At 41.1% G+C, this 22,259-nt stretch overlaps 1 protein-coding gene across 3 annotated transcripts in view; it reads right to left on the bottom strand.

The window, feature by feature from the left end:
* SNX1 (sorting nexin 1) overlaps nucleotides 1-22,259 on the bottom strand; it is a 45,194-nt gene that overhangs the window by 8,224 nt on the left and 14,711 nt on the right. For all 3 annotated transcript variants that reach the window (XM_060618327.3, XM_060618326.2, XM_060618325.2), the window contains exons 2-11: nucleotides 21,112-21,220; nucleotides 15,140-15,267; nucleotides 14,525-14,591; nucleotides 9,822-9,865; nucleotides 7,955-8,096; nucleotides 7,158-7,236; nucleotides 6,634-6,709; nucleotides 3,877-3,990; nucleotides 3,597-3,690; nucleotides 2,160-2,365 (exon numbers count right to left, since the gene is read on the bottom strand). In XM_060618327.3, coding sequence (XP_060474310.1) covers nucleotides 2,160-2,365; nucleotides 3,597-3,690; nucleotides 3,877-3,990; nucleotides 6,634-6,709; nucleotides 7,158-7,236; nucleotides 7,955-8,096; nucleotides 9,822-9,865; nucleotides 14,525-14,591; nucleotides 15,140-15,267; nucleotides 21,112-21,220 — 1,059 coding nt within the window. The remainder of the gene's footprint in view (nucleotides 1-2,159; nucleotides 2,366-3,596; nucleotides 3,691-3,876; nucleotides 3,991-6,633; nucleotides 6,710-7,157; nucleotides 7,237-7,954; nucleotides 8,097-9,821; nucleotides 9,866-14,524; nucleotides 14,592-15,139; nucleotides 15,268-21,111; nucleotides 21,221-22,259) is intronic.

The following is a 22,259-nucleotide window of genomic DNA, read 5'->3' on the forward strand; positions in this document are numbered from 1 at the left end:
ATTAGCTTAACAAGTCTTTAACTAAATACTTGAAGCTACCATGGGGACACACACGGCTTCCATCCCATCCATATATTCAACTGATAAATCAAGGCCCCCAAGAAGCTCCCCAACGTCCACTTGCTGGTTTTCCCAGTTTCCAGTTCTTTTCTCTTTTTTAAGATTTTTATTTTTATTTATTTTATTTTTAATTTTATTATCATTTTTAAGTAGGCTCCACCTCCAGCGTGGAGCCCAATGTGAGGCTTGAACTCATGACCCTGAGATCAAGACCTGAGCTAAGATAAAAAATCAGGTGCTTAACTGACCGAACCACCCAGGCACCCCTAAAGATTCTTATTTTAAGTAATCTCTATACCCATCGTGGGGCTCGAACCCACAGCCCTGAAATCAAGAGTTGCATGCTCTACCGACTGAGCCAGCCAGGCACCCCATCCCCTCACCGTTTCCAGTCCCTCGATCACATTTCCAGAAGACAGTTATTGGCGTAACCAAGCCATCCACCACCCCCACTGGCTTAGTAGCTTCAAGAGGCAGCCTGGATGAGAGATCTGTACTTGGGGTCAGCCTCCCAGCCCTGCTCCAATTTGCTCTCTGCAGAAGTTTTCTGGATGTTTTCTAGGTCTCCTTAGGGCAGGCCTTTGCCAAAGTTTGAACCTTAGGGAGTGAAATGCCACCAAATTCACCTTCCCCAGCGTTGACTGTCACTGCTGTTCACTTGCAATTTCTAAGCAGCTCTCAATGTCAAAGTATAGGTAAAGGGTAACCTCGTAAGACTCAAGCCTAACCCTCTGGGCTAAGGGTGGTACAGTTCCAGGTTCAGGGAAGAGCATAAAAGAAATATCTGCTCATCTCCCCAGCCCATCACCCTCTCATGATTATGAAGAGGGCAGGTTAAGGGTCTCTAAGAGAAGCCCAGCTTGCAGTTCTGCACTCAAGCATGTTGCCTCAGTCCCTACATGGAGCTCTAGGCTGGGCCTCTCTCATGCCTGGGGGGTCACATCCAAGAGCTATGCTCTCCTGAGGCTGCAAACAATGCCCCCCTCTGAAACTTTCCCAGAGAGGGCCCTTCCCTAAGGTAGTGCTCCAGCCTTCATAGTCTGACCAGTTCTACAAATTCCAAAGCAGGTTATTTTTCCAGCCTCTCAACACTCTGGAGTTAGCAGCAAACCAAACAGCTGAGGGAGACAATTAGCGACCTCACAGGCTTTATTGAGCAACTCTGCCACAGAGGAAATGAGAGCCCTGGGAGCAGCTTGGTTCTTGACAACACAGGGGCTCCCTGGTCGGGGAGATGCTGGGGATGGGGAGTGAGTGTGGCTCTGTTCCAACTCAGAGGCTCACTCTGGTCCCAAGCTGGAGAAGGGGCAGATTTGGTCCCAAGCTGGAGAAGGGGCAGATTTAGTCCCTTATAAGGCAGGCACCAGGATCCCTCTTGGCTCTTTCCTCTGTCTCAGGGAGACCATGCGAGAGCTAGTATCACTGCCCATTGAAGCTGCCTCGGCTGCTCTAAAAGGTCATGGGAAACCAGACTGCCCCAGTTATCAGGAGAAGAGGTGAGGTGCTAGATCTGACAGGTAGGCTGCAGTGTTGTTACCAGTGTGGTCAGCACAGCACACAAAGGACTCTGGTGACAAGCTCTCTCAGCCCTGTGGCCACACTCCTCCATGCAATGCCAAGACGATTCCGTGTAGTTACCTGACTGCCCACATTAGAGGACAAGTGGAAGCCAGCAAGAGCTCTTATGAAAGGCAAAGCCGCCGCTTACTGTTAAGGAGGCAAAGACCAAAGAACTGAGGAGTCATTGCTCCAGGGGGCCAAGACAGCAGGTCTGTAATAAGCCTCATTTGAAGAAAGGAGCATAGAGGACTGTGTACAGCTTTAGCAATAAGGAGGGGCCTACCTGAAAATTCAAGAGTAGTCTTTTCTCCAAATGCATTTTAAAAACTGGCTATAAGGCCTCAAAAATGACATAGTGATAACTAGCTAAAAGTTAAAATGGATTTTTTGGTTCACAAGATACCTTCTCTCTTGAGAGTAGAAAAAAGTTACACTTACTTCCAGCTATAATGGATGAAAATTTCTTGGGAAGGGGAAAAGGAAAACAAAGGCAAATTAAATAAAGGGGAGGAAAAAGAGGAAAGCAAACAGAAGCTTACACGGACTATGGCCAGGAGACGAATGTAGTCACTCAGGAGCTCAGCAAGGAGGAAGAAATCATTGTTGGCCTGTTCCTGGTGAAGCTGCTCAATTTTTTCTTCCACCTCAGCCAGCTGGGAGAGTGCCCGTGACAGTGCTGTGTTGTCCTCAGAGCTCCCAAGCATGGCTAGACTCTTTGCAAACTGGGCTGTGTTCAGTGCGAGCTCTGGAAGGAGGAAGACAGCAGAGGCCTCTTATCTCAAAACGAAAAGGGACAAGTCAGCTGGCATTGCATGGCATGCCTTAGAAATGCTGCCTTCTGCATATCTAACAACTGTGGGCTCTGCAACCCAGTCACTTACACCACAGCCAACTGTACTTAGAAAAGTGAGGGGAGTGCAGTGTGGTCACACGAGCAGGGAGAGACATCTGCTGTTCTAAGTCTCACCAAGTTAAGGCCTAGCCTACTTGGAAGCAGCAGCTTCAATATTCCTGGAGAACTAGGGGCCAGTTAATGCAAACAGGCCAAAGGAATGATTCTAATTTTTATGTTAAAGCTCATTGTTAGTCTATTTGCACGAGAGTGAATGTACGTGCACACTGCATAGTCTTACATGTCCTAAAGCAGGACAAACTTTTTTTCTAGGAAGGGCTAGATGATTTAAGTCTATGGATCACATAACAGCCTCACTTTCTTTTTTCACTCATCCCTTTAAAAATGTAAAAGTCATTCCTAGCTCACAGCAACAGGCCTAGGGCTAGGTGTGGCCCATGGGCTGGGCCATATTTTGCCAATGCTCACAATGGCTTCATTTTAACAGTTTTCTGCCTGTTTTGATTTCTGTTTATTACCATGTTTGTTTGTTTATTTAAGTAAGATTCATGCCCAGTGTGGAGCCCAGTATCGGGCTTGAACTTATCACCCTGAGATCAAGACCTGAGCTGAAATCAAGAGTTGGATGCTTAACTGACTGAGCCACCTAGGTACCCCTGATTATTACCATGTTTAAGGCAGAGAAGGAAAGCATTCAAACTTGGCAAATTTTACTAGCTCTTAGACAAATCTCACCAAAGAAAGGTGAAGAAAGGTTAGGAGACATATATGGTTTCCCTGAATTTACATATTGTCCATTTGACCATGTAGCTAAAGTGTGTGACATCACTTTGGATATAAGCCACCAATTCAAATCATACCAACTAAAGTCCATGTCCCACGTGAAGCTGTATGTGAGGCAGTTCCCCTGCACCCCTCCCAGCTAGAAGGCACAATGCTCACAGTGGCTGAGTCATGTTTCCTGCCAGGAGGTGCAGGGCGTATCTTTTTGATGAGAACATCAAGGACCAGGTGGGCTGAGAATTTCAACTTGAATGGCCGACAGGGTTGGGAACAGCATGCCCTCCCACCTATAGCTCACTGGAGACATCTCCAGCTCCGAGTGCATTTCCGAGGTTGTTACCTTTTCTATGGTTCACTAGAGTTTCTACAACAGCATGCAGCTTCCGTAAGCGCTGCTCTTCACACTCCACTTCCTGGAGCTTCTCCTCAAACCACTGAAACACACAAGTCCAGATCTTTAATGGAGGGGAATCCTATAGGCATACAGCACAGGGTTTCCTTAAGGGACTGAATTACCTTAAAAGATAAGTCTCTAATCTGAGAAATGTCAGGATTTCTCAGGGCTTCTGACCCATAAGACTGAGGGGGCAGGGGAAGCCGAGAGGCACAGGGCTACTCACAATGTCTGATTCATTCATCTTGATGGTCATTTTGCTGACTGCGTCCGTGGCTTTGTTGAACATCTTGAGGAGACCAGCACCACTCAATGTCTGGGTACCCACGGCGCGTGGCAGCTACAAGACCAAGAAGGCGGGGATGGCAAGTTATCTTCTGCCCCTATTTTAGGTTCAGAAGAATTAGTATCCATCAGATGGCATGCCCAAAAGTTGCCAAACAATTATTTGAAATGTAGACTGTTGTTTTCAAAGGCAGTTAGACACAACTGTAAACTAGCACATATAGAAAGAAAAAAAATCAAAGGACTATGTTTAACATAATAACAAAGTTTTCATTTTGAGATAGGGTACAGAAAGAAAATACAGTAAGATTGTTATGTAGCCAGGTGACCTCATGTTGAGATGGTCTGCTATCCCAGGCATGAACTGCTTAAATACCAAACATGCTTTTGTTAAAAGTTACGAGATCCTTTGGATAAGCATACTCTGCACACAGCTGGACTTAAGGTCGAGAGGCTCTAAAGTTGTGCTGTGATTCCATTTGAACAAAGGTCTAAGGACAGGAGCATTATTTACTCAGATTGGGGTTACTTTTAGGGGTGATCTTGTTAAGCCAACCATGCCAAACATTTAGAAACAATTTGGTTGGTTCAGTCTTACCACTTCTTTCCTAAAGTATGAAAGGAATGCTAAAGACTCTACAGTAAATATATTATACCACAGTGAAAAATTAGATTTTAGTGCTCAGGATGGTTAGTCAAGTAATTCTCAACTTGGGGCCATTTTGATACGTAGGGGACATTTGGCCGTGTCTGTAGATAATTCTGGTTGTTAAAACTGGGGTGGAGATGCTACTGGCATCTAGTGGATAGAGGCCAGGGATGCTACTAAACTTACAACGCACAAGGCAGCTCTCTACAACAAAGAATGATCCAGCCCAAAGTGTCAATAGTGCTGTTGTCAATAAACCCTGTTTTAGGGGTATGAGGTAGGGATGAGGGGGTAAAAGGGAAAAATGGATACAGGAACCCCAGAGGAGGAATGAAAAGATTTAATCACTAAGTAAAGAAATTTTAATTAAAAAATTTCATTTGGGGGGGAAAAACCACATATAGCTAGTACCATTTTCTTCATTAACATAATTCACACTGTATGCAAATTAAGTAAAAATTAACAAGTAAAAACACAGGGGCACCTGGGTGGCTCAGTCAGTTAAGTACCTGACTCTTGGTTTCGGCTCAGGTCATGACCTCACGGTTCCTAAGTTCAAGCCCTGCATAGGGCTTTATGTTGATGGTGTGAAGTCTGCTTGGGATTGTCTCTCTCCCTCTCTCTGCCCTTCTCTCGCTTGCTCTGTCTCTCTCTCAAAATAAATAAATAAAAACTTTAAAAAATAGTTAAAAAAATAAATAAAAGTAAAAACAAAATGAAAAAATAAATACAAAATGATAGTCCTATCCTGTCACTTATTTCCTTCTACTTTTCTTTCATATGGGATACAACATCATTTGATTCCAGTGTTGCTTTTGATCTTTACTGACTAACATGTTCCTATAGCTCTATATACCTGCTGTTTCAAGTTTCACATTTTATTTAATTTTTTAAGTTTATTTATTTTCAGAGAGAGAGAAAGAGAGAGGGAGGGAGGGGCAGAGAGAGAGGGAGAATCCCAAGTAGGCTCCATGATGTCAGCGCGGAGCCCCATGTGGGGCTTGATCCTACCAACCATGAGATTGTGACCTAAGCCAAAATCAAGAGTTGGACGCTTAACCAAATGAGCTACCCAGGTGCACCAAGTTTCACTTACTATTATTATTATTTTTTTTAAGTAAGCTCTACATCCGACATGGGGCTCAAACTCATGACCCCTCAGATCAAGAGTCACATGATCCACCAAGTGAGCCAGCCAGGAGTCCCATGTAATTCTTATAATATAGATTTCCAATGAATATATATGAACGCTTCTGTATACTTTTTGTTTTATGACGAGAATAAAGTATTTGCTGTATTGATATATAATACTTAATTCTTCAATTATTAGCAATTGGGCCATCTCCAGTTTTTCACAATCATGAATAGCCTATGCATAGCCTGTAAAACAGACGGTCTACTTGAATCAACACTTTTGCTATATGGCAGTTCTGTGGTCGGTGGTAATTGGTTTTGACCTAATGCCCCCCAGCTCCTTGCACAAAATAAGCATTCAATTTGAGCCAAGTCATAACCTATGAAAGACATACAAAGGACTTGCCAAACAGATCACTGTGTTGTTCCAGTAAAACACCAGGGTGCAGTCTGACTCCTGAAACCAGTTGCTTTTAGGGTGCCTAGGTGGCTGTCAGTTAAGTGATCAACTTCGGCTCAGGTCATGATCTCACGGTTCGTGAATTCGAGCCCCACGTCAGGCTCTGTGCTGACAGCTCAGAGCCTGGCGCCTGCTTCAGATTCTGTGCCTCCCTCTCTTTCTGCCCTTCTCCTACTTGCACTCTGTCTCTCTCTCTCAAAAATAAATAAACATTAAAAAAATTAAAAATAAAATATAATAAAACAAAACAAAATAAAATAAAATAAAATAAAACCCGTTGCTTTTGACTACAGGCAGAACGTCTTTTATTTCAAAGGCTGAAAACTACCTGTCATTCTTGAGGGCTTACAAATTAAGATACAGTCTTATACTAGGTTAAATGCATATTGAATGAATTAGTTTCATTTCACTAGAGGCAGATATAAATTATGAAATTCAGTTTGTACAATACTAACCTCTTCTTTTTCTAAGAACTCCCTGACATCAGGATCCTGTAACATGGTAGGATGATTCACAATCCTCTGAAGGTACCTACAGGGTATAAGCAGTTATCTGGTTAGTCAACCTGGCCTCACAAGGTTTTGGGTGTCAAGCGTATGTCTTTCATTACTTTAAAATGTGCTCAGATAAGGCACTTAAGTATATGACTCTGCTAATAAGCACAAATTCATGTTCTTCACGTTTCCAGAGAGAGAAGAAAAGTAACTGCTCAGAAAGAGACCTCAGAGCCAATTATATCTGACTGCAAAAGAGAATATCATTGTCTGCTCACTTAGGGTGAGGAAAGAAAAGAAGATGGTCTGTTCCTAAGGTGGGAAGGTCAGAGACCAAGGAAAGGTTAGAGAGCTAAGAGAGGTGTGAATCTTTAATTCAGTCAAGGCTCATCTCTACTAACTCAAGTGAATGTTTCATAATTAAGTCTGTTTCAGCTTTTCACTTGTTCTTATGTTACTCAGGAAAATGGATGTATGGCATTTACCTTTCTAGAGCAGCCCTCCGTTTTTCAAGAAATTCTGCAGAAGAGGAATCTTCCTTCCCAACTTTTACTTTTGTCATTCCTGGAATGGAATTTAAAAAGTAAAAATAACTGTAAATCATCATGAATTAAAAAACAAAACAAAACAAACAAACACCTGTGAGAAAGCCCACAAAAGGAAAGGCAATGAGAACAGCATTACCAAAAACAACCAGAGGCCACTTCTACACCTCTATGTTGCGAGGAGACATGAACAAAAGATTCTTTACATGAGAGTCATTTTTGGAACTAGTCTCAGAGTGCTGAAGGTTCTCAACTCTGGGACTTGCAGAGTATTATATGTTTTCTAAAAGGGCCACAGGACTCTAAGTCTAGATGAACAAACATCAACTGATGGCAATGGGAAGGTTCCTCAGCTCCCCCAAACCTCCATCCAATTTAGTACATTTCAATCGGGAGGAATTAGGAATCATTTAAGACTCCTGATACCAATACAAACTCAAACACCACACGTGCACGCACACACGCGCGCACACACACACACACATACACACACATACACACACAGAGCTGTGAAAGCTCAAAGCATAGCCTCCTACTGCACTCAAGGAAAGAGTACATGTCAAAACATGCTATTTCTCTAGGCCTCATGTGATTTACAGGAAAACATTGGAAATATTTCTTTCCTAACCATAAGATTCCACAGTTAAGAGAAGTATTCTCATATAATAAGTAGAAAGTATATTGCAGAAAGAACACAAAGGAAAAAATCCAGGCAGAATTAATGACCACATGCTTACCTATTAGGCTTTTCTCGGGTGGAGGAGGGACAATAAAGCCATTCTGAGAATGTTTCTCCGAAAGCTTCTCGTAAAGACCCAGAAAGTCACTAAATCTTCTTTTCACCGCAAACTGTTTACTCCTGAACATTGGTAGGCTCGTCTTGGGGACAGAAAAAAACACAAGGCAATATCATTTCAAATAGAAGATGAGTATCTGTAAAGTCATCTGGTTGATGTGAAAGGAGTTTACTTCCCAGATCCCTGTCCTTTAGCCACCTGGCAAATAACTTTCTCCAAGGCTGAGATTCTTAAACCTTCTGAACTACAGTCTCCTCTGTCAGGAAGTCTACAGAGCCCTTCTCAGGATAAGAATATTAAATGCATAAAATAAAACGTATAGCATTACAAAGGCAACTAATTAAATTCAAATCCAGTTCTACTTCCAGGTTGAGAACACTTGTTCTAAAAGGAAACAGAGGTTGAAGTCTAGTTTAAAGTGGAAATCTATGGTCACCTACAACCCATTCATCTTGCACTGCCTTATAAGGGTATTTGCCGCTGGAAACAAAGCAGTGAAACAAAAGACAGACTAGAGGGGGGAGGATCAGGTGAAATATCTACACTGTAGACACTTTAAACTCTAAAGTGTCACAGGATCTAGAACTCACAGGGGGCAGGCCAACAAGTAGTAGTAAGACAATAAAAAGGAAGCTTCTAGCAAAAAAGATGAGGCCTATATCATAATGACAGATGATTTAATACTCACCAGGTAGGCAAAATCTAAGGAGGCTGTCCTTGCCAGTTGTTAGCAGGGGAGTATATCAATGGGAACTTTTACACACATGCCAATGGGAGTATAAATTGGTACAAAGACTTTTTTAAAAGTTTGTATTAAAAAAAAACAGAAACAAAAACAAAAGTTTATATTCCTTTTCCTCAACAACTGCTCTATCTAGTACCCGGGGGGACTCCTCCTGTTTTTATACACTCTAGAGAAACTCTTCTACGTGTGCACTAAGAGACATGTGCAAGAAAGGTCGTGGTTCATAATTACAGAAACTGGAAACATGCCAAATATTCACAACAGGAAAACAGATAAATATATTATGCTATAATCACACAATGGACTAACTACAGCTACACACAACATGGATGGGTCTGAGAAACAATGCTAGTAAAGAAAGCGCTATTTTCGGCATGATGCTGTTTTTATGAAACTTAAGGACAAAGCAAAACAGCATATTGTTTAGAGATACATATGTGAACAATTTTTATAAAGGAAATGAGAGACAACTCAGGAGAGTGGTTGTCCTTAAGGTGTGAGGCAGGGGATATGACAGGGAGAAACACGCAGGCAGATTCAATGGTACTCATCTTAAGACTGGTGGTAGGTTCGGGGCTTCATTTTTTATGCTTCATAACCTGCATACAACATTGTGTAAGTTTTGTATGCATTAATGTTATATAAAAAAGGAAGACCAGACCTGAGGGGTAAAAGGGCAGGGAAAGCATTAAAAGAAGTTCCACACAGGAAACCTCATAAGAACTGACAATTTTTAAACAGATGACATAGTTTGGGGCAATCCACCAAACTAGTTCTAAGCCACAAAGTTCCTACAAAGGACGGGAAAAATGTCAGAGATACCACATGTCTTAATAAAACTTACAAAGTTTCACACTGAAGTGTTAGCTCTCTGGAAGAAAAGTGGAAAGGCTCAGATGAGATTACCAAAGGGATGCAGGCTTGCTCCATCTTGAGTAAACTTGAAGGAGGATGTTGGCAAAGAAACTAAGGAAATACCCAGAAATAATCTGAATGATGACCTTCTTGGTATAAACACCCAAGTCTATTAAGCTGGTTACCAGCTGGGTCACTTGGACTCACCTGTGTTGTAACTTTGTAGGCTACATAGGCATTCATACCATCCCCTGTGGGAAAACAAGAAAGCGTGAGAGGAGTACTCTGCAAACTAAAGCAGTGCTGATCTTGCTAATATCTAACCAGGAATCATAAACCACAGGGGCCCTGTATAAGAAGAGGCACTTGTTTCATCTCCAAGCTTTATAAACTATCCTACAATCTCCTACTTTGCCTTAAGGTCTTTGCGGCACATATCATACCCCCACGGATGCTGGCGGGGCCCCAGGTTGAGTTAAACAAGAGAGTCAGCCCCCTGTTCCAAGGCCAGGCTCCATTTATACCCTTCACAAAGCAGCACTGGACACTGACAATCCATCGGTTGTTACCATGCCAATATTTGGGCTGGTTATACACATCTGTCTAAAATCAAACAATTCTCTTGCTGTATAAAGCAGGAGAAGGAAGCAACTGATGTAAAAGGAAACAAGCAGTTCTACCCTAAGCTAGCTCTGGGCTCGGTTTGCTCTTTCAGAAATACTGTCACGGACCCCTCCGTTGGTGCTGGGGGACACTGACCTCTCTCATCTAGCATGTTCATCCAGAGCAAAGGGCCTGGCAGGAAGACGCTTCGGCTGCCTGATGTCACACAAATCTCTTTCCTGGAGGAATTATTTTTCTGAAAAAGCCTTTGACTATTAAATAATTTGGGATTCAAGCAATTGTTTTTCTCTGTGGTAGTGTTCTGACCTAGACCACTTAGGGACATAAAGGCACCATTGACTCCCTGAGCAGTGAAAAGACATACAGTGGACTCTGACAAAGCTCCAGGGCTAGAATGTGGTGTTTTGCGTTGGTTTTGTTCCCTTCTTCCCCCACTCAACTCTTCCTCACACCAAACAGGAAAACCTAGGTCAACAATTACTAGGTGCTTATGATTCTGAACTGGTCCTGGGAGAGGGCCCAGGGGAAGAAGGTGCAGTACTGGATCGGCAGGGCACATACAGCAGGCAACCTGGTTTCAATGAGATGGCTAGGAATGCCTGTTTTTAAAAAGTACATAGAAAAGTTGGAGATTATACAGGAAGGAAGGGCTTGTCTTCTCTACCTTTCTAATACTACCAAAAGGGTGTACATGAAACAGAAATCATAAGCTAAACCTTAGAAATTACTGCGTATCAATTACCACTGTTCTCTTCTAACCACTACATTGCCTAACACTACCAAGAACATTTACCACTGTTAAAAGGAAAAAAAATCTAAATTTACTTTATAGAAAAAGTATTCAAAATTTCATTCAGAGGTCATAGTCAAATTTCCAAGTGGTCAACCCCGTAATTTAGTGCCTGCAAAAAAGGAAGCCTAAGTGCAAACATATGTAACACCTAACAGCAAAGCAAGATCATCAGTTTGCCAGCCTATCAGCTGCTTTTACTGAGGCAATGAGTGAGGGAAAACATACCTGCCTGTACACACAGAGTTCATAAAATATGGAAATGGGCTAGTAATACAGCAGTTTTAAATTTACATTAACTTCCTAAATAATTTCAGAGAGCTGGAGATGGCATATACAAATTACCATGGCTCTAAAAAGCACATCCTGGTAGGAGTGGGATCCTATTTATTTATTTGTTTGGTTTTATTTTTTGTTTTCACTTTTTAAAACGTTTATTTATTTTGAGAGAGAGAGAAAGAGAAAGAGAGAGAGACAGAGAATGAGAACACGTGCGCAGGGGAGGGGCAGAGAGAGAGGAAGAGACAAAATCCTAAATAGGCTGCACTCAAAGCATGGGACTCCATCTTATGAACTGTGAAATCATGACCCGAGCCAAAATCAAGAGTCAGATGCCCAACCGACTGAGCCATCCAGGTGCCCCAAGGTTTTAAGTAATCTCAGTGTGGGGCTTTAATTCATGACCCTGAGATCAAGAGTAGCATGCTCTACCAACTGAGCCAGCCAGGCACCCCGGTTTCTAATTATTTAGATGTGGGAAGGAGAAGCACATGTTGAATAAACAGCCCACACAAATAGAAGGTGTGGTTGTAAAAATCAGGTTTTTTTTGTTTTTTGTTAATGTAATCTCTACATGCAACGTGGGGCTCAAACTTACAACCCAGACATCAAGAGTCACATGCTCCAATAACTGAGCCAGATAGGGTGCCTCAAGATCAGGTCCTGAATGTGAACATGCTCTAAGCAGCTGGTTTCTTGGCATCAACGTGACTAAGAATCTAGACTATGATACAGGGAATGAAAGCTTATCACCAAAGGGATCTGTGTTTAAATAAATCTGATCCACAGGATGTTTAAATTACTGTTATGGAATGAATTCTGTACTCCTAAAAAGATATGCTGAAAGTCCTAACTGCCAGCATCTCAGAATGTGACCTTATTTGGAAACAGGGTCTTATAGAAGCAATCAAGTAAAAATGAGGTCAGTAGTAGTGGGCCCTAATTCAGTATGACTTCTGTCCTTATAAAGAGAAATGTGGACACAGAGATAGACATATATAGAGGGAAGACAATGTGAAGACGCCCAGGTAGAATGTCATGTGACAATGAAGGCAGAAATTGGGGCGATGCAGCTACAAGCCAAGGAATGCCTGAGGCTCCCAGAAGCTAGAGGAGAGACACAGAAAACCTTCCCTAGTGCCTTCAGAGGGAGGATGGCCTTGCTGACACCATGATTTCAGAATTGTGAGCAAATATATTACTGTTGTTTTAAGCACTCTATTTGTAGTACTCTGTTACAGAAGCCGTAGGAAACTAATATACTCCCTCCCTCTTCTCGTCTATTAAACTTCATGACTTTTATTTAATTATCTTTTCAAAACATCATGACTTCTTTTTATTTTTGAATGTTTATTTATTTTTGAGAGACAGAGAGAGAGAGAGACAGAGTATGAGCAGGGGAGGGGCAGAGAGAGGGAAACACAGAATCCGAAGCCGTCTCCAGGCTCTGAGCTGTCAGAACAGATCCCGACATGGGGGCTCAAACTTACGAACTGTGATATCATGACTTGAGCTGAAGTCGGACACTTAACCAACCGAGCTACCCAGGCGTCCCTAAAACATTATGACTTTTAAATATTAAAACAATTAGTATTATTCAATTATTCTTATTCTACCAAGGATTTAAAGCAGGTAAAGTTTAACTAACTTAAAATCAATGTGCTTACAAAATACTTATAAATATTGGAGAGGCAAAAAATAACCCCGCACATGTAATCCAAAGTACTGGCCCAGGCTCTACCACGGACCATCCTGTGACCTGACAGGAAAGCTGCATTTCACCTAGTAGTCCTCAGTTTCCTCTACTACTGGATGGGGAAACTGTATAACATGCTCATAAACATCTTACCAGTGCAACAATCTAGGAAAAGTCAAACTCAACAAACCATTTTGGCATAAAGTCTAATTACAGTTTATAAATTCCTGTTTCTAGGGGTGCCTGGTTGGCTCAGTTGGTTAAGCATCCAACTTCAGCTCAAGTCATCATCTCACAGTTCGTGGGTTCGAGACCCATGTCAGGCTCTGGGCTGACAGCTCAGAGCCTGGAGTCTGCTTCGGATTCTGTGTCTCCTTCTCTCTCTGCCCCTCCTCCACTTGCACCTGGTCTCTGTCTCTCAAAATTGCATAAATGTTAAAAAAAAATTTTTTTTAATTTCCTGTTTCTAGTTCAGAACAAAGGGTTAGAAATTACATTTTCCTCTTGACCATATAAATAGCACCCATGTTTAGGAGGAAAGGTTCTGTAAAGCCTCTTTTCTCAGGGACTGTACCTAGAACTAGGAAAGTTGAGGCCTGTTGCTCTCTGCTCGATAATAGCTTTCACAAATTTGCGACATGGGAAGGCCATCCAGAAAACCCAAGTTCTGGCCAAAATTATGTATTGTGCTTTTTGAAAACCCAACTTCCCCCAAACTTGACCAAAATTCAACCAGGTCCTTAAGTCATTACCTATCAAAGAGAGATACAGACTTAGGTACTTCTTTAGGCTATCAAGAATGCATGATATATAATATGTAACAAGAATTCCAAACTTTTTAGGGGAAAAACAAATTTAGTACCCTCAAATTTTAGAACATGTTTTAGGATGCTTAAATAGAATTTATGATTTCAAAGAAAAGTAAAATGGTCTTATCAACTCTGTGGGAAAAAGCAATTTTTATTTTGTTTTGTTTTTTTTTAATGTTTATTTTTGAGAGACAGAGAGTGCAAGTAGGGGAGGGGCAGAAAGAGGGGGACAGAGGATCCAAAGAGGGGCTCAAACTCAGAAACTGTGAGATCATGACCCGAGCCAAAGTCGGATGCTCAATTGACTAAGCTCAGGTGTCCCGCAATGTTTCGGTTTTTAAGAAAGGATTCTGGGGCACCTGGCTGGCTCAGTCAGTGGAGCATGCAACTCTTGATCTTGGGGTTGTAGGTTCACGCCCCATGTTGGGTGTAGAGATTACTTAAAAATAAAAGCTTTAAGAAAGAATTCTAATAGTATTTAAAGTCTCTGATTTTTTTTTCCCAAAAGCAAAAAAAAAAAGCCTAATAAAGTACTAGGTAACTACTATTTCTAGCCTTAGAAGCATAGCAAGGGGAATAATCTTACAGGAGAGGGAATGATGAAGCACTTCACATTTGCTAATTCAGCTCTAAAGGTAACCATGTAGAAACTGGCTAGCCATGTTTTCCTTGGCCACATCCTAACATCAGAAGGATGTTCAAGTACACTTACCTATCTTCTCAGGATCAGTTATACCAACTGTCAAATCAAATTGGTCTTCCTGTTCTTCTTCCTCTAGCTTTTAAAGAGAAGACAAACCATGAGAGTTAATAAACAAAAAAGGCTGTTAATTTTGCCCTGTACTTACCTTGTTTCAATATAACAACATTAATTTATATCCTTCTACACATCAGTGTTAAGTTCTGTCCATTTCCAATAATTCCAATGAATCAACCTCCACAATTTTAAGGTGAAGATTGCTCAAAGGACTTTGTTACATCTATTCACCTAAAACCTTATTGTGATCATAATAAATAATTACTAGATTTTGGAAGACTTGTGTTTGTTGGGCTAAAGAGGGAATGAGAAAAGACTATACTCTTGAATATGGGAGCTTCAGACATTAAGTATCATTAGTGTTCACTGAAAGCCTCTGTGTTATCCTCTGGGTAATAGACACTCTGACCAGGAAAGAGTTCTTTATTGGATTTTGGCTGTCCATTAACCATAAAAGTCTTCTTCAAGAGTCATAAATATTTTTTCAAGGTTCATAGTCAACTGAACTTTAGACTGGCAACACAGTCCTAAAAATCCAAAAGAAACAAGACCAATAGCACAAATTCTCACCTCCTCATAGCTTGTCTGGGGCTTAGAAGAATTTGTGGCTTCCTGTGGAGGAAGAGAAATCAGCGCTTTGGCTGGCACCTTCTTCTGATTATTTTGTGTACTGTCCAGGGAGAGCTCCACTGTGGCATCTAAAAATAGTTGATATTTTACAATGCAGATCCATTATGGGTCTCTGATGGCTAAACTTCAGTTCTATAGGCTAAGACAAAAAACAACAGCAACCACTCGCAATACTTACACGTTTTCAAACTAAAAGAGTGAGAGTAGAGAAATGTGACCCAGGTGAACAGAACAAGGGAAGAAGTTTTTACATAGATAAAAGGGGAGAATGGTAAGGGAAGTGCTCTTTTGGCACTAGTTTGGCAGAACAATCTCTCCCATTTCCAAATACAACTGCTTAGCTATCCTCTCCTACATAAAATTTAGGCAAGAATCAGGTATTAAGCAAAAAGACTACATAGCCTAAGTCAGATTTTACTTTACTAATTAGGAATTTACTTTACTATTTTACTTTACTATTTACTTTACTATTACCAATTTACTTTACTATTAGGAATATTCCCTGAAAACCCTACATAAACTCTATTTATTCCTGTTATAACTGTTTGTAAAAGAAGAGTGAGTTCAGCTAGAGTTAGATGTACTGACAGCAAAAAAATGACATCAAAGGAAATCAGGAAAACCGTTAAGCTAGAAAAAACAGACCCAAAATACAAACACCGTAACACTTGGGAAAAGACACTATTCGTCACACCTGAGATTGGCAATGTTGTTTTAGCACAGTTTTTGGGTTTTTTTTGTTTTTTGTTTTATAATGTTTATTTATTCTTGAGACAGAGACAGAGCGTGAACAGGGGAGGGGCAGGGAGAGAGGGAGACACAGAATCTGAAACAGGCTCCAGGCTCTGAGTCGTCAGCACAGAGCCCGACGCGGGACTTGAACCCACGAAGTGTGAAATCATGACCTGAACCGAAGTCGGACGCTTAACCGACTGAGCCACCCAGGTGTCCCCCCCTTTTTTTTTTAATGTTTAGCACAGTTTAAGAATTGTTTACAGGGGCACCTGGGTGGCTCAGTCGGTTAAGCGTCCGACTTCGGTTCAGGTCATGATCTCAGAAGTTCGTGGGTTCAAGCTCCTCCTCGGGTTCTGTGCTGACAGCTCAGAGCCTGGAGCCTGCTTCAGATTCTGTGTCTCCCTCTCTCTCTGACCCCTCCCTGCTCACACTCTGTCTTGCTCTCAAAAATAAACATTAAAAAATTGTTTACAATTATACTTTTAGATCATCTTGCAAAGATTATGTTTAACACACGCTATCCAAGGGGGATAAAAAGATGTTGTAATATCTGAAAATCTTTCTAATAAAAACCGTTAAAAAAATAGTGCTTAAAATTGCTTTTGTCTATCTGGGAAAATCTCAGTTGAGCACAACAACTCATTCCGTAAGTGTTCTAGAAAGGGGATTTTAAAAGAGCATTATGTACCATTTTTAGACATTAAATTTTTTTTGACTAATAAAAAGAATGCACTTTCAACTTGGAGCAATAGAATTAGAAGTTCAAAACCTAAACAGCTAAGATTTTTTTCCTTTTTAATAAAGAAAAACATAAATAACTACTTGGGTTTAGCCTGATCAGTAGACATTCAATTTTACTCTTAGAAAATTCAAAGAAAGCTATTTGTTTTTCTTTTCTAGACTTTCCTTGGAGCTAAAATGAAACCAGAGATGGGGGTCTATAAGGTATAACTAAGTCCTAGATCAATGTTCTAATCATTAAATATGAATCATGTCTACAAACATGGATGTCACACTGTTGGAACCTGGTAGCTACAAGAAGGTGGCTATGTAATCTGACCCTGGTGTGGGTGTACAAAACAAAAAAAAGTACACATGATAAACGTCACAGGGTGGTAGGGCTCTTTGGAGCAAGCAACCAACTGAAGTATGTTAAAGTTACACCATGTAGGCCCCAAGTAAATAATTAAGTTAACAAATGTGTTTGGAAATGAAACAGGAGGCACTTTTTTGAGAGAATGTGCACATGCAAATCGAAGAGGGGTAGAGAGAGAGAGAAAAAGAGATAGAGAGAGACACTACCAAGCAGGCTCTGCACAGTCAGTGTGGAGCCTGATGCAGGGCTCAAACCCACAAACTGCAACATCATGACCTGAGCAGGAAGTTAGATGCTTAACTGACTGAGCCATCCAGGCACCCTGGAGGTACTTCTTATTTTAAACCTTTCACTTATTAAGTGCTACTGAAAGCCTTTTGAAGAGCTATGTATCTTTTACTGATATTCATGTGACAAAGATGCCTAATCTTATGTTAGAAAGTGGTTGTTTTTTTTTTTTTTTTTCCCCAGGGTGTCTGGGTAGCTCAGTTGGCTGAGCATCTCACTTGATTTCAGCTCAGGTCATGATCCCAGGATCATGAGATTGAGCCCTGTGTTGGGTTCCTCACTGAGTGTGGAGCCTGCTTAAGATTTTCTCTCTTTCTCTCTCTCTCTCTCTCCCCACCCCCCCACCCTTCTCCCCTGCTTCTTTCTCTCTCTCACTAAAATAAAAAAATAAAAATTAAAAATTTTAAAGAAAGGGGTTTTCTCTGCACTCTTGACAAGAGTAATGGAAAAGCCTTTGTGCTCCATCACAGAGACTCAGATTGTCACTGAACTAATCATGTGGAAAATAAACCCAGAACATTTATTTTTTTTTTTCTCAACGTTTTTTTTTTATTTTTTATTTTTTTATTTTTGGGACAGAGAGAGACAGAGCATGAATGGGGGAGGGGCAGAGAGAGAGGGAGACACAGAATCGGAAACAGGCTCCAGGCTCCGAGCCATCAGCCCAGAGCCTGACGCGGGGCTCGAACTCACGGACCGCGAGATCGTGACCTGGCTGAAGTCGGACGCTTAACCGACTGCGCCACCCAGGCGCCCCTAAACCCAGAACATTTAAATCTCCATAATCCATATCTAAGACACCTGAGAAGCTACTCAAGTCCTAAATTAAATGTCTCATTACAGGTATTCCTTTCATGTTCCTTTCTTAGTAGTGAGGCAGGTACTGGCTGCTTATGAAAACAGTAGTGGATCAAACTAAATCAGAATCTTCATTACTCATAAATATGTCCGTGATAAAGATTTCCTACATGTTCATGTACATAAAATCCAGCCATAGGGGTAACTCAGTCACACTAAGATTTCAAGTCTTCTTATAAGGAAAGATAATATGAATGTTAAGGACCCAGAGAGAACCCCCCCCTTTTTTTTTTTAATTTTTTAATGTTTATTCATTTTTGAGAGACAGGGAGAGACAGCATGAGTGGGAAGGGGCAGAGAGAGAGGGAGACACAGAATCCAAAGCAGGCTCCAGGCTCCAAGCTGTCAGCACAGAGCCCTCAACACGGAGCCTGACGGGGGGCTTGAACTCACGAACTGCGAGATCATGACCTGAGCCTAAGTCGGACACTCAACCTACTGAGCCACCCAGGCGCCCCGAGAAAAAACCCTTTTTAACCTGCCATATAACTAAAGATAATTCATTAGATAATTGCATTTCTCCTCCAGTAACTTTATCCAAAACAATTACTACCAGAATGAACAGTGTGCACTTTTAAGTTTCAGAGATAAAAGGAATTGGAAAATCTTCTAATAAATCATTAAAGTCATTCTAACTTCTCTTTCACGTCTTTAAAAACAATTTTTTTTTAATGTTTATTTATTTTGAGGGAGAGAGAGACAAGCGTGCAAGCGGGGGAAAGGCAGAGAGACTGACACAGAATCCGAAGAAGGCTCCAGTCTCCAAGCTGTCAGCACAGAGCCCAATGCGGGGCTCAAATTCACGAACTGCGAGATCATGACCTGAGCCAAAGTACAACGCTTAACCGACTGAGCCACCCAGGCACCCCACTTTCACGTCTTTTAAATTTCCTACCAGAGTTCTAATGAGAGGACCTTCCCAAGATGTTATCCTCTGCCCTCCCATGTCTCCCTTGGCTCACCACTCTTCTCTGAGTTGCTCACTCTAGGAAAACGACTCCTGTGTGTTCTGTTCCTCCCTCTCTCCCCAGGTAGAGTACCACAATTCAAATCACCTCCTGGGCATTTTCCTTTGCATTTCAAATTTAAAATATCTAAAACCCAAACTCACTTTTCCCTCAAAGCCAGTTTCTTCTTTCAGAATGTAGTTCTCAAAATGCTCATTTTCTTCTTAATCCTTGGATTTGAAGCCTTTGACTCCATCTTCAATTCCTATTTTTGGATGTCCATTACATCCAATCACTAACAACAACAACCAAATTTTGTTGATTTCTCTTTTGAAAAGTTTTCACCTTTCCCTTCCCATTTATATCCTCTTATTTTTGGTCATTGCCATATCATTCTCTTTCTTTCTTTCTTTCCTCTCCTTCTTCTTTTCTTTTTTTGAGAGAGAGAGGGTGCAAGTGAGTGAGGGGCAGAAAGACAGAATGAAGCAGGACTTACCAGAAGTGGGGCTTGAAATCACCTGATGTGGGACTCGAACTCACTAATCATGAAATCATAACCTAAGCCAAAGTCAGATGCTTAATGATTGAACCACCCGGGTGCCCTGCCATTTCATTCTTAAGCAAATCTGTAACTGCCTTCTGAAGTATCTAGTTTTTCTCTACTGTAATCCATTTTATATAGTAATTCCACTAGATCAGTCTTCTTAAAACATTACTTTACCCATATCACTCTATTTTTTCTTAAAATTTATTTATGTATTTATTTAGAGAGAAAGTGCATGTGCAAGCAGGGGAGGAGCAAAGAGAGAAAATCCCAATCAGGTTCTGCACTGTCAGCACCGAGCCTGACATGTGGCTTGAACCCATGAACCAGGAGATGAAGACCGAAGCCCAAATCAAGAGTCAGACCGACTGAGCCACCCAGGAGCCCCTGATATCACTTTCTTTATTCAAAATGGCCAGTGGCTCTTAGTTGACAGTAGGATGAAAATTCAAACTGTAATTATTACTGATGTCTAAAAGCCTCCCAAACTACATTTCAAGCCTTATCTTCCAGGGCGTCTCTAAGAACTCCCTGCTCTGGTTCAAGTTTATTGACTGGCTTTCAAACTTACCTGCCCAACCGTTAGTACTGTTTCTCCTTTTTCTCCTACATAAGTTCTGCTTCTTCCAGGAAGTCTTCCAAGGTCACTCCTAGCCAGGGTTTCTCAATGTGGGCACTACTGACATTTTGAGCTAAATAATTTTTTTGTGAGGGCTTGTCTTGTGTATTACAAGGTTTTTAGCAGCACTTACATCCTCTATACACCAGATACTAATAGCACTACCAGCTGTGACAACCAAAAATGGCTCTCACCATTGCCAAGTGTCTTCTGGGGGGCAAAATCATCCCCTGCTGAAAACAGGGAGGCCCTCTCAACAAATAATTATTAGGCCCAAAATGTTACTAGTGCCAAGGTTAAGAAACCTCACACCATACTAATGTTTTTCAAACTGCAGGCTGTGGTTCTTTGGTGAACTATGAAATCAACTTAATGGGTTGTAAATAGCAGTTAAAAAAAAAAAAAGGAGAAACAACAGAAAATTTCAGATTGTATTGTAAAAGCAAGTCACTTAATAAAATTTTGTTTCAGTTTTATATAAATATGTATATATTTTGGATTATGACACAAAATGTAATTCTTACTATGAGTCTTGGTCTTAAAAGTCTAAAGCTACTACTTTAGTCTGATCTCAAAGATCTGAGACTTAGTATTTCTAGCATTCTTGCCACATTTATATTGTTTAGTAGCTTGTTTAACTCGATCTGTATGTTTATGTCTTACTCCCTAAACCTGTCAGAATCTTGATAGCAGGGACTATATTCTACACAATTTGGAATCCTCCATAACCATATCCTTATGTGGAGTTATGTTTCCAATATACATCTTGCTTATTAACTCAGCAACTTAGAAGACTTCTAGTGTAAGTTATGAGTCCATACTTGCCTGCAAAGAGATCCTGTGGTTCTTGGTCTTGTTCCTCATGGATCCCATTTTCTTTGGAGCCATTGTTGATGGGAAGGGAAGCAACTCTCTTTGGAGACTGGGGCTTACTCTGAAAATGAAGAGACACTCTGAATAAAACAGTACCATTAAAAACAAACCTAAAAAGCGACTTTTAATGCATCCCTCAATTGTACCCCCAGGTGTTTAGGGAAGACGGGCCCACGATTCAGTCAGTTCAATAAGCAGCAAATCATCATTAGTGATGTAAGTACTGCCCAATCACAGAGCTAAAATAAACTCACAGATTTCAGGGTTAATTTCTAACACCATAACCTTGCTGAAATGCCCTATTCCAAAGCATATGATACTGACATGGGTATGTGTACACAAGATAATTTTCAAAAGAACCTATCCAAATGCATTTCTCCTTCTCACTTGATGACCTTTATTCTTTCAAATGCTGATGGGGCACATTCTAGTGACCAGTAAACCACATTGGAGTGCAGAATTAAAGCTCTGATCCTACCTTATGGTGTGGCTGTGACTAAACTGTTCACAGAAACCCAGTTGGGTAGATAATCCTGACCCCATGACAGGCAAAGGAAGGTATGACATTTTATATCTAATGCTGTTCATAAATACAACTTATCTGATAAAAAGATAATTTTATCCCTAAATTACACAGACACAATTTTCAACCACACCCATGCCAGGCTACCAGAATAAAAACCAGTCACACTTAGCTTCCTGGGCACATGGTAAAAATACAGTCAGTTGATGGCCTCTATCAAAAGCTCAGTGATCACCCACAAACAAGGGTTGGGTGGGGCCCCAGACCGGTACCAGAGCGAACAAAGCTGGATTGTGCAGAACATGAACAGAACGCTGGGAATCTGGCTTCAAAAGCCATGGTGTGGTATTGCAGCGTTTTGAAGTCAGACCCCAAGGCCAAATCAGTTAAAAGACCTGATTTAAGGAATCTTTTATGAAACATTTCCTTAACAAATCTGAGGGAGTTTGTTCCTCAGAAACAGGCCTTTTCTGACCCAACAGAAAATGTAAAATGACAGATCTATTGGGTACTGTGAACTTGCCATGCAAACAGCTCAGTCTCAATACTGGGGCCACCCTCAGGCAAAAAACTGCTA

Source organism: Panthera onca, chromosome B3, assembly GCF_046562875.1.
Source record: "Panthera onca isolate mPanOnc1 chromosome B3, mPanOnc1 haplotype 2, whole genome shotgun sequence".
Taxonomy (NCBI): domain Eukaryota; kingdom Metazoa; phylum Chordata; class Mammalia; order Carnivora; family Felidae; genus Panthera; species Panthera onca.